At 40.6% G+C, this 12,524-nt stretch overlaps 1 protein-coding gene across 1 annotated transcript; it reads left to right on the top strand.

Annotated features, from left to right (window-relative positions):
- The first annotated feature begins 771 nt into the window (after nt 1-771).
- LOC116698292 (leucine-rich repeat-containing protein 58) lies at nt 772-8,096 on the top strand. Its single transcript, XM_032530130.1, has 4 exons — nt 772-1,486; nt 5,375-5,503; nt 5,649-5,926; nt 6,600-8,096. Exons 1-4 carry the CDS (start codon nt 1,029-1,031, stop codon nt 6,791-6,793), a joined length of 1,059 nt encoding a protein of 352 aa, XP_032386021.1. The 5' UTR covers nt 772-1,028; the 3' UTR covers nt 6,794-8,096.
- Nucleotides 8,097-12,524: the final 4,428 nt, after the last annotated feature.

Here is a 12,524-nt window from a genome sequence, read left to right as displayed (position 1 = left end):
CTTTGTATGTGTATGCTTTTATCTGCCATTAGAATTCAATATTTTTGTATCAGGTGCTACACAGTGAAGTCTCTGAGTACATTTCTCAATTGTGCACACAAAGTGATTTAAAGTCTCTCCAGTCAGTTAATCAATGTGTATAGTCTTATATTGCCTGTTGCCTTGCTTTTTTTAACTAATATTTTTGTTTAACTTCTGTTTTTTTTTTTAAATATTTTTATTTTGTTACCCCTGTGTTTGTAATGCTTTGTATTGTGCTAAATAGATATACATTTAAGCTACATACACTCAAGTATAAGTTGTAAGGGCCAGACAGTGCCCCCCCCCTTCAATGTGTCCTTATTCTCCTCGTAGTTCCGTGAACAGAATAGAGATGTGACAACTGGCCTATGGTTAGATGTGAATACAGTGGGAAGAACCAAGTTATCCGGTTGCCTACCTTTTTCTTATTCTATGCACATCTTCAGCAGAGTATTGCGTAATGTAACAGAAGAGGGGTGTTGCGTAATGGCAGACCGCACTGGGCAGTTGGCATGATGGATCATTGGCCTTTATTAGTCCGTTGTTGCACAAATGGAAAACAGCGCAATTAAACACGACAGCGTGGTATTGTACAGTTATAAAATAAGTCAATAAACGGTGCCATAAACGTGTAACAAATCTCTTAATTAATACTTTTGTAATATGACAGATTTGAAGACTAACCAATCAACGGTTGCGTGGGCGGGGTTTGTTTTAGATTGAGCCAATCTCTAAACATAGCAGCAAATATTCTCGTCAAAGAACGGCTGTGTTGTAGCAGAGTGACATTCGCATTCAATGTTGGTACATGTCGCTACAATAGCCTCTCCTTAGTACTAAATTAGTGACCTAGATTTTCATTAGAAATGTGGTTAAATGTTACGGGCGGTTGTCTAGAAATATTTCCCTTCTCCGTGTCAAAAATAGACAAGTCCTGGAGCTAACCTACAGCAAAACTTCTGCAAAGATTTTGTTTAGAGTTTTAATTTTACGCTAAAATTGCCAACATGGAGATTCACGAAGGAGCAGCGGTAGCAAGCGACAGCGTGCTTGACTTTTCCCGTTTGAGTCTGACCACTTTCAACCTTAACAGTGTCAGCGACGAGAGGAAAAGGGACACCAAGCAGCTCTACCTGAACTACAACAGACTAGGCTCGCTACCCTCGTCGGTCAGCCTTTTCTGCAACCTTGAGTTTTTGGACATCAGCAACAACGGGCTGTCGGCCATCTGTGAGGGCATTACGCGACTGACGAGGCTGAAAACCCTGATAGCCAAGAACAACCGCCTAGACGAGTTTTCGCTGCCCAAAGAGTTTGGCTCTCTGCAGCTGGAGGTGTTGAACTTTAGTGGAAACCGATTTGAGGAGATCCCACTTCAGTGTATGAAACTGCTGCGTCTGCAGTCGCTTTCCTTCGGCGGAAACAGACTGAAAAGTATACCTGACGAGATAGAAAATCTAACCAGGTAGGTAATGGAGGGTAACGTCAGAAGCTGTCCTTACTTACAACCATTGGTAAATGTCAGAGTATCGTTGGCATGGCCAGGTATTGAGCAATAAGGGGGTAGGCCTACTGTCAATTAATGTTAATGTGTAGCTAGCCTACTTCTACACTCTTTGTAGTTAACGTTATAGTTGGCCATAATCGACGATAATCCATAACGTTAACACGTATACGTTAATAATGGACCCGGTTGGTCAATGAAGAAGTAAACTAAGTTCCCTTCCGATTCTATTATTTTTTTGTATTAGCCCACCCCTGAGTAAATTGTCGAGTTTAAATACCAATGACAATAACGTTACCGTTATCCATATTATTTGTGGTAGCTGGTGGTACGTTTCAGTCAACTGGGACATAGCATAGGGTGACCAAACGTCCTCTTTTGCCCGGACATGTCCACTTTTTACGTACTGTCCGGGGCGTCCAGGGGAAGGGGGGTTATACACTCTTGAAAATGTCCATGATTTTCTATGATGAGACCATTAAGCGTGTACTTAAATTGACTGGCGCTTTGCACTCAATACTACGGTACTTGTAATTCCCGAGAGGCTGCCGTAGACAGTTAAAAGAAGCTGCCTTGCGGTTGCACAGAAAATGCCGAAGCGTAAGTGCAGCTTCACAGTTGAACTGCAAAAATTGTTTCCACTTACCGTCCCGGTCGGGACAAGTGGGAGGCGGAGTGCACCGTGTGCAAAGCTAACACATATGTTTCAGTTTCTAATAAAGGTGCTGGAGATCTCAAAGCTCACACGGACACCGAATAACCTTATCTTATTACATTGAAAAGGAGATGGTTAGTTAAAGCAGGATTTTGAAGCTAACACAGAATAGATCATATTTAGAACATTATTTCATATTTATTTATTTGTTTATTTATTTGAAAAGCGTATTATTATTTTGTTAAAGATTTTATTTTATTACATAAGTTATTTTTGGACCATTGAGGTATAATGTTCATTAACCTCTAAGAAAATTGTCTTAAAATGTGTGTTGAGGCCGACCGAGTGTCCTCTTTTTTTTGGAATTCAAAATATGGTCACCCTAACATAGCATGGAAACCAAGTGATGTCGCAATGGTTACCGTAATTATTAAATGCATGCGTTCACATACAATGGGGGGGGGGGACTGTTGACTTGAACTTTTTTTGTTCTTTTTTTGAACTTGCAACCACCAGCTAATCAAAATATATGTATAACCATTTTAGACCTTTTAAACGATTGGTCGATTAATCGATTAGTCAACTCACATAAAATGAATGTGCTGTTTGATAAGTAATTGATCTGTTGAAGTCATTGGTCAAACAAATTGATTTCCTGCTTTTTCTTTGTCTTCTGTGACAATAAACTGTACAGCCGAAATAAAGCAGATCAACAAAAGGTAATCAACTATTTTGATAATTGATCAACAGTAAATAGTTTGTATCTCTTTATTTGTTTTGCACTGTGCTAAAATCGAGCTATCGCATAATTTAGAAAATAATTATCAGATGAAAAATAATTGTTAGTTGCAGCACTACGTCAACCACAATGTAGGCTTGTTAAAGTGATTCATGAGCATACACTTACACATTCAGTGTTATCCCTCTAGCCATCTCGGCCTGCAGCCAAACATTAGTCCTTACCTTTGGTACGTTGCAAAAGTTCACCCTGACATTTTAAGTGTTTGGTACATGCCGGAGTCAGCTTTTATCTGTATGCTGCAGCTCATGCTCCATATGGAAAGCTTTGAATTCCCTTTTGTCGGTTGTCTTGTAGAAAGTATTATAAAACCACTTCAGCCATTCTTAACCTGCTGTTTTGCATGAGTCAAAGGAGTTGACCCACCTGGCATCAATATTTTTTAAACTGTTTACAGTATCTATTTCACAGTCACACTCAGGCAACCTGTAGAATTGTATAAAATATAATTTGAATATAAGTCAAAAATAGAACACAAAATTGTATTATATTAATGGAGTTAATGGTATTTCCCATACCACTTTTATGTCTATCTGTATGTGTCATGGTCATTTCCAGGCAGTTTATCTTGTAAAGATCATGATTCACAGTGTGTGCAGGATAATTGCTCACTAATAATTGCTGTTCCTGTAACCATAGACAGTTTTGGAGATAAACAAACAAAGTAACAGTAGTTACTAATGACAGGAAGTGCAGCCTGTGAGAAATTGACCTTTTCCACAGAGGACAAATCAGTTTTTCTCTTTGTGTCATAAAGCATACTTATTTTGAATTACAAAAGACTTACAGTCTAAGGCCTAGTCCACACGCATTTTTAAAAACAGGGTTTTTTCTTTGTTCTTTATGAAAACAATCCCGTCCACACATACAGTTAAGAAAAGTCTCCGCCCACATAAAAACACAATTGAACGCACACAATTGAAGCGCTGTAAAGAGAATGCCAAGCCAATAGGATGCGATATAACCCCAGTTGTACGAGGATGTTGACCAATCAGAAACCTGAAAAAAAAAGCTGTAACTATACAACAACCCACCAACTACAAGTCCGAAGCTCCAAGACTGGCAACGTGGCCCTGGGGGGGGGGGGGGGGGGGGGGGGGTCTGTGTTGCGGTAGTGTTGGATTATGTAGCAGTGACCTCCATAGCGCATACTGACACCTCTGTTTCAAAATACAACACAATACAAAAAATCCTGCTTTCAAGCATGTTGCCAGCACTATTTTTGCTACATCTGCCATTACAAGAAGCGCTGCTATCTCCTTTGTGATTCCTCACAAAGGAGATAGCAGCGCACACTCTGAGATTACAAGCTTAAAACTCTGTTTTCCACGTCTACACGATAACACACAAACAGCGTTTCTAAAAGAGTGACCTAAAACATAGTTTGTGTGTTGAGGAAAGGCAGAAACGCGCACAAAAAGCAATTAAAAAATACCCATAGACTTGTAGACTAGGCCTAAGCATGGGCGACTACTATATAACTACATGATATAATATGTCTTGATGTATTTAGAGAAGAAACCTTGACCCAGTGTGTTTTGGATGGAATGGCCCAGGACAAAGGCTTAAATTGTGAGCTTTCTATATTGTCCCCCACACACACCATAACTATCCTTTTGATCTCTGGTGGCTGATTTGTGTCAGTGCGCAGACCTTAAAAGTCTCAGTTCCCTTTACAGAGGGGGCTTGCTCAGTGCTTAGCCACCAAGGACAGTATAATGGCTTCCTGTCTCACCGTCGCTGTGTCATCAGTTCCAGCAGGCAGATGGCCTGACAGCTTACTTTTGCTGACCAGCCATACATTGCTCTCTCCCTGTCTCTGTTTCACTCCCAATTACCACCCTGTGTGCTCCATACCGCCATTAACCTACCAGGGTCCTTTGTTGTCTTCATGCTCGTATCAATTTTATTGTCTAAAATGTAAGTTTTTATTTGTTATCACATGAATACAAATGCAAATGTATTGCATACATTATATTTGCACACTTTTTCCTAAATAAATGTGTCTACTGTACAAAAAAAAAAACTGAGAATCTAAGATGATTTTGGACTTTTGAGTGTATGCACACACTCTTTAGCAAGACAGTGCATCTTTAGCTCCCCCTTGTGGTATGTATTAGTTTTAACTTGGGGTCACTCAGCTTTGTTGGCTAGAACAATTTCCTTTTAGAACATCTTTTCCTCTTATGTATAAACATGGCTACATTGACTTTGACACTGCAGCAAATTGTATTACAAACTGCAAATATTGAAGCTGGAAAAAAGTCTTCCCTTTTAATTTGAGATCTCATAAGATAAGAGCATCTACAACAAAAAAAAGAGTGAAAGTGTGTGTGATATTCTGTACATGAGTTAAACATAGCAAACTCAAAATTGACTTTTTTTGTTCTGTTAGTCTGGAGCTGTTGTATCTGGGTGGAAACCTCATCACCGCCATTCCTCCAGAAGTGGCTAACCTGCCCTACCTCAGCTACCTGGTCCTATGTGACAACCGCATCCAAAGTGTCCCCCCGCAGCTCACCAGGTAACCGCACATACACCACCCCTATCTTACCAGTGGAACCTGCAGTAAAAAGCCATATGTTAATGTTCAGCGTATTTCAAAATTGCACATTCCCCTAGTCATGTTTTTTTGTTGTTGGTGAAAACCTTACTCTGTCTCACTCCAGGCTCCACTCGCTGCGATCTTTAAGTCTCCACAACAACTTGCTCACTTACCTGCCGAGGGAGATCCTCTGCCTGGTGCACCTGCAAGAGCTCAGTCTCCGTGGCAATCCCCTGGTGGTGCGCTTTGTCAAGGAGATGACCTACGACCCTCCGTCACTGCTAGAGTTGGCAGGACGTACCGTCAAGAGCCGAAATATTCCCTACTACCCATACGACCTGCCGTCAAACCTAATGCGCTACCTAGACCTGGCTAGCAAGTGCCCCAACCCCAAGTGTGCCGGTAAAACCCTTTTTTTTTCTCAAAGTATTTGAAGGGAATGCACAGATTGAGGTTATTTTTTTAATTCTATGACATGTTAAGATTTGTCTTTTAGCTCTGTCCTTTTTCCACCAACATGTGAAAACGCATGGGTTTTCAACCTTTTTTGGCTTGTGACCCCATAAAATAAGGAATTCCTCACTTGTGACTCCTTGTCACCAGTTGCGTGTCTGCCAATTTTGACCAGTTCTAACCAAAACTGATTTTCCCTACCTTGTGCTGTTTAGATACTTTTTAGAGACATGAAGAAGTAAACTATATCTAGTTATTTACTGCTCTGGAAAAATAGCAAAGATTAGAGGGGGGGGAAAAGCATTTTATTTTCTATGATCTAGAAACACCTTCATTTTGTCCTGTGATCCCTTATATGGGTCCCTATCCCCAGGTTGAGAACCACTTTGATAACATATCCTGTGTTTGTTTTTCCCTTTTACTTTTTCCTACCTGGGTGTACAGCTTACAGTTTATGACGATGATGTAATGGATGAATATTGTTGTACTATGTTGATAGCATTCATGTGCATATATCTATCTATCTATCTATCTATCTGTCTGTCTGCACAAAATAATTTAAGTCACTGACCTGCCACTTGAACCTGGCTTTGTTTTTCCTGTCACTATCTACTGTCTCCAGGCGTCTACTTTGATTCCTGTGTGCGGCAGATCAAATTTGTGGACTTCTGTGGAAAGTACCGGCTGCCCCTCATGCACTACCTGTGCTCCCCAGAGTGCACCTCTCCCTGCAGCTCCAACCCCCAGAGTGATGCGGAGTCGGAGGAAGAGAGCAGCGTGCCTGCTTACCGCCTGCAGAGGGTGCTTCTGGGATAGTATGACATGGAGCAGCCCCTGACCCTTTGGACGAGTCAGTCTGTCACTGTGTTTAACATTTATACAGATATGAACTTTGCCGTCAGACTTTACTGCACACATGCCTTATTTGCACTGCATGGTTCAGCTCAACTTGACTCCACTCAACTCACTGTTGGTACCAGGTGCTTTTCTCAATTTGTTTTCCGCTGCGGATAGTACCCCCTCAGTCTCGGCAGCATTCTCAGCTGATTGCCATAGCAATGCCATGTGAAACTGCCCTGGCCTGTCATCTTCAACGCGGCGCTTGTGGATCTTTTCATTGGCAACAATGTCTGCACTTTGTCAATTGTACAGCGTAGTGAACAAAGTGTACAGCGTAGTTTTGTGGGCTGCCATTTTTTTTAAATATGGGGTGAGTGAATAAAGAAATTGCAGTCGCTATTGACAGTAGGTTAGCTGTAAGGCGGGTTTGTGCTGTTAGTGACAGTTCTCTCTGACCAATCAGTGATGCGCAGTGTTTTAATTCCACTTTCTAGTATTGGCTCAGCTCTCTTGGAACCATACCAAGGTGGTACCAAAAAAGTACCAGGTACCAGGTACTACTCACAACTTTTGCAAATGAAAAACCAAAAAAGAGCAAGTTGAGTATAGCCCCACCATGCAGTGGAAATGTGGCAATAAACACACACACACACACACACACAAACCGTAACACTGTTTAACAGTCAGTCAGCCTGTATGGCTGTATGGAGAACGGCTTCCTCCTGGTGTTCTGAAAACGCGTTAACTTCCACTTTTATGAAACTTTCTCTCACAACACATCACTCACGTAACATGAGTTAAGGAAAGCTCACATTTCCCATGTAGCCATGCAGGTCCACAGTCCGTCAGTGCTGGTCTCATCGTCCAGGATAGGAGTGCATTTGAAACTCAGTGAAGACTAATGGAGCGGCAGGGTTCTTTTCTTTTTTCAGGGCAGCTTACTTTATCTTCCATACCACACTTTGTGCTTCTTAGTAGCACAAGCGCATTATTCAACATTTTCTCAATGTTTGGATATGAGCAATGTAGTTTTTTTTGTCCAGCTACTGATGACACACAGATTTTTATTTTACCTGGCGAGCTTCAAAACTGCCATGCCAACTAGGAAAATTGTTAGAATGTTTTTTAAATATGTATGCAGACACTATATCATTAGTTTTACACTACATTATTCTAAATAGATTGAATACGATGTGTGATATGGCCTTATTTGCACTGCGTGTGGTCCTAATGGACAAAGGTTTTGTGCAGTTAAGCTATCCCACACAATGTCAAAAAATCAAGATTTATCTGGTTTTGTGTGCACACTAGCCTTACACATTTTTGCCATGTTGGCATTGTCGTTTAAAATGAATCCAGAATATGGTTTTTGCAAGTATGTGGAAGAAAGCCTGTCCAGTTACTCACAAGTGGCTATGGGGTGGACCAGGGAAAACCTCTCTGTGTTGGCACGGAAACAGTAGCTGTTAAGCAAAACACAGTGGCAGCCTTCATGTTTATGTTCAGCGCTTTCAGTTTTCTCTAAGTACAAGAGTAATATGTTAGTGTGAATAGAGCCCACAGTTAGATAATTTATTTCTGAATTGATTCTTTTTGAGACAGAATCCTTAATTTCTAACAGGAAATGGATGTTTCTGTTCCTGGTTACACTTCTGCTCTGCCTTCCTTGGGTGGAAAGCTGGGAGATGTCATTAGCATCCCAGGAAGGTTTTGTCTATGAGTGAGGAGGTAAAAATAACTGGCTTCACATTATACCTTATGTTTAGAAATCAGAAGAACGCTCCTCTCTGTTACAGTAACACCTATACTAGAGCATGTAAGTGCCTTACTAATCGTGACCTTAGTGTTAGAGTGAAACAGAGTATGCAGAAATGTGATATATGCACCCTGAAATGTGACAAGAGTAACATTAAGAATTAAATTCATTTTCTAATTGATTTTTGTACTCTGCTTAACATTACAGGTAATCTTTTTTATAACAAAATAAAGTACTTTTATAGAAATAATTTTCCAAATGTTAAACACTACATATTTAAATGACCTGCAGAATAGATGGCACTTGAACAGAAACTACATTAAAATAAATTAATTGTGTTTACTTGTACCCCATTCAGATAATGTAAGTAGATTGTACAGTATATAATGGAAATAATAAAGACAGATTATAATATCTTTCAAATGTGTTTGTATTGTGGCCTTTTGTGATTTGTTTAGTCTTTTAGGAGAATTTAGAAATTATTCATATTTTACGGTTTAACCTTTTTTAAGTTTCCATGGCATTAGAAGTTTTCAATGCCAGTTGCTAAAAGGCAAGACATTTATGAATATAATATAATGTGGTTGTTGTGCACAAAAGATGCACAAGAACTATTGAAGAGTTTGAAGTTTGCTAATCCATAAACCAATCATTCCAAACATTTTGCAGTTTGAATGTCCCCGGGTGTCATTTGCATATGAAGGTGAGTTGATTCTCGAGGCTGAATGCTGACAGACCTTCCCTGTAACCTCGAACCAAGAGCTGCCAGGACGAGTGCCTTCTGCTTCGCACAATCTACTAATCCTTTAACATGACCTGCCAAGAGCCACTAACTACTGTGTTTCTTCTTCTCTCATCTCTTTTCACACTTCCTATCTCAGCATCTCATTCAATTCCTCTGCACCTCACTGTTTCTTTCAGCCTGGCTGGCAAGGATGGTGTTTGGAGTCTCATATGTTCCGTTTGTTTAAAATGGTCTTTGACAAAGACACAGCAGGGTTCCAGTTGTTTCTTTCCCCTTCTTTTTCACTGTGTTTAAAACCCATGCAGATAGAGCCTGTCTACCAATAACAGGCACCTAGGAAACTATAGGCACATTGTGTGGAACAATGTTACATCGCCGGTGTGCACGTGCGCTTACACTCTGCATGTTTTTGTATGTTTGACAGGAGGGTGCTTTCACAAATGCAACCATGATGAACTGGAAGCAAGGAGTTGTGACAAGCAGATGAGGTCTTACAATGCTGTCCCTGGTTTAGCCATCTGCAAGGTCAATGTGTGTCTGTGTGATCATATTCTCATACATCTTGTTTCCTGTTGTACTTGAGAATTAATTCCATTATATTATGTTTTAGGTTGCTGGATGTCATGGGGGCACCCGACTCACAGTGACAGTGAGCAATACAGTGCACCCATTTGGCAGGTGATCTGCAGATCTAAGAACAAAGTTCTTTGACATACGCGTTTTTTTATACTCTAAGCCTCTTATCACCCTCACGTCAAAGGCATACCTGCTCACATCAGCCCACATTATAGCCGATGTGCATTTACATGCATGCCAGACCTCAGACATGACAGGTTTTAAATTTACACTCAGTTGAGCCTCTACACACGGCAGCCACACACGCTGCCGATGCCCTTATAACAATCGGACGTTGTCTTCAGAGTTGCACTGCTAATCCTACAAGTACAAAAGGCCAGAGCAGTGAGGAGATGGGGGAGGTGATCACAGGGGGAAAGAAAAGAAGTGGTTGGCGAATAATCCACCACTGTGTTGACACTTGATTGCTATGGTGAATAACTTGAAGCTTTGAAAAATGTATGCTGTCTCAGTCACTGTTAACCCAGCATCATTCCCGTATTTATTCATCTCAACAAACTCTTTGACAGTGTAATATCCTCATAATGTAAGAAAATGTGCTCCAGCTGTGCGATATTTTTTGACATTTTTCCATAGTGATGGTATTGAAGCAGACAAGAAATGTGAGGAGAGAATGGGAAGAGTGACCAGATGGAATTGAATCAGAGATGTTGCAGTTCATATAAATGTCTTAGCCTCTTATGGTGGAGGATTAGGGCCAATGTGAAAAAATGTATTTGAGTTCTGAGTTTAAAGGGAGAATTTTGAGGGGGAAAAAAGTCAGAATCAGAATTCTGAAAAAGAAAAAAAACCTTAAGAACTCAAATCTTTTTGTTCACATGTGGCCCTAATCTTCTTCCGTAGCCCGCAGACCTCTGTGACACCAAGGGTGTAACATTTTTAAATTGACACTACTGCAAAAGAAGAAAAAAATAAAACTGGTCCATTTTTTGCTTTCCCTGAGGGTTCAACTTCAATCTTCTTCAGCTTTTCCTTGAACTTAAATTGCATCTTTGCTCGCCTGTCATGGAGATTACCCATCAAACTGATGAGAGATAAGAACTGTGGTTGAAAATCGTGGGAAAAGCTAGGAAGCCGGACCTTGATTTTGTCTAACTACTGTTTAAAGTTCCAGATTGTTAGTGTACCTGAAGTTAAGATTTTTTTTTTTAACAACATGACAAGACTTTCACACTCAAATCATTGTTAAACTTTTGACAAACTGAAGTACGTAAAGTCTCACTGTTAGGTACAACTTCAATTTAAATACTTTAAATATCTTTAGTTCATTTGCTGGTTGCTAACATTGTCTGTCTGCATTTAGCAGCTAATGAGACAATATTTTCCTCAGATGGTGGTGATCAAAACAGAGCTCAAATTAGAGGGAATTATTGTGTACACACACAGCTCTAAAAAATGTATCTGTTGTGTAGACAACTTCACTATATTTTAGTGACCATTGCGTCTAAGTGGCCAAAAAAATAATTAATTTAAGTAAATTATTGATATGTTATACTTTCTGGTGTAATATGTTAAACTGCATACAAGCTTTCAACTCATTCGCAAGGGGGGTCACCTAGCATCTTATCTGGCAGTTTTTGCATCACCAGTTGCTATGCTGCTTATTCCCCAGTTAAACTCTTGAATAAATTTTGAAAGCCCCCCCCCCCTTGCACACACACATTTATCATTATCACTGCTTTTGATAGAAACACTACTGGAGCCCGCAGGGGAGCTTTGATCCTGTGCAGCTAATCCAGGTCCATAGCAACACTGCAGGAGGAGCTGCAGCCTTTCAGAGAGGGATTTGTCTTTGGGTATGTTAGTGGGCAAACCTGGGCATGTCACAGGGGAGCGTCCTGGCTCTGGCAAGGGCAGTGTAGGGCTGGAGCGGGGTGGAGATGCTTCACACACTGAACAATGCATTTACACCCACACAGTTTCAAACACTGCAGAATAGTGGGACTGGATGGCAGTGTGGTCCAATGTTGATTCACGGCTGCAGATGCTTCCACGTCAGGAAACGGTGCTGCTGCCTGTCAGGAGTGGTTCAACAGGAAATGGTGTGTCACCCGCTTAAAAGCTTTGCTTGTTTTTTATTTTGGTTGGTGGACCTCCAGTCGATACATGTGCACAATATGGCTGTCCAGAAACAGATGGTGACTGTTTGTGACAACTGTATTTTTTAGTTAGAACATCTTAATGGTAGAATTGATCCCCTGTAACCTCAGTAGAACAACACGTGTCCGGTTCCATCCAGTTTTTTGACTCCTGCTTTTTGAGTTACAGTTCCGTGTCCCCAGATTAAATATTCAAACTCCTGGTAATCTGAGCATTGGTGTAGTCCACCTGCCACTGGTGCGGTCTATCTTGAACCTGATCTTGGGGGAAACCTGAGAGTGATTGCCACGCTTTGGATGTAACAGAGCTGACAGCAGTTTTTCAGGTCCTCAGTGGCGTGCTAACGTGGTGTTATTTGACCTGAAAGCACAAGTTAGTTAGTTAATTAGTTAGTTAGTTAGTTATAGGCTGTTTTCTTTTTCCAGATTTTACTATTTCTGTTCCTTAGAATGTTTCATCTTTGATATGCT

The sequence above is a fragment of the Etheostoma spectabile genome, chromosome 11 (genome assembly GCF_008692095.1).
Source record: "Etheostoma spectabile isolate EspeVRDwgs_2016 chromosome 11, UIUC_Espe_1.0, whole genome shotgun sequence".
In the NCBI taxonomy this organism is placed as follows: Eukaryota; Metazoa; Chordata; class Actinopteri; order Perciformes; family Percidae; genus Etheostoma; species Etheostoma spectabile.
Note: the sequence above shows the minus strand (reverse complement) of the source record. Positions and strands in the feature narration are given on the sequence as shown.

Coding starts and splice junctions, on each gene's coding strand:
- LOC116698292 (XM_032530130.1), top strand. CDS start 1,029: ATGGAGATTCACGAAGGAGCAGCGGTAGCAAGCGACAGCGTGCTTGAC. Junction 5,504..5,648: donor GTCCCCCCGCAGCTCACCAG/GTAACCGCACAT, acceptor GTCTCACTCCAG/GCTCCACTCGCTGCGATCTT. Junction 5,927..6,599: donor CCCCAACCCCAAGTGTGCCG/GTAAAACCCTTT, acceptor TACTGTCTCCAG/GCGTCTACTTTGATTCCTGT.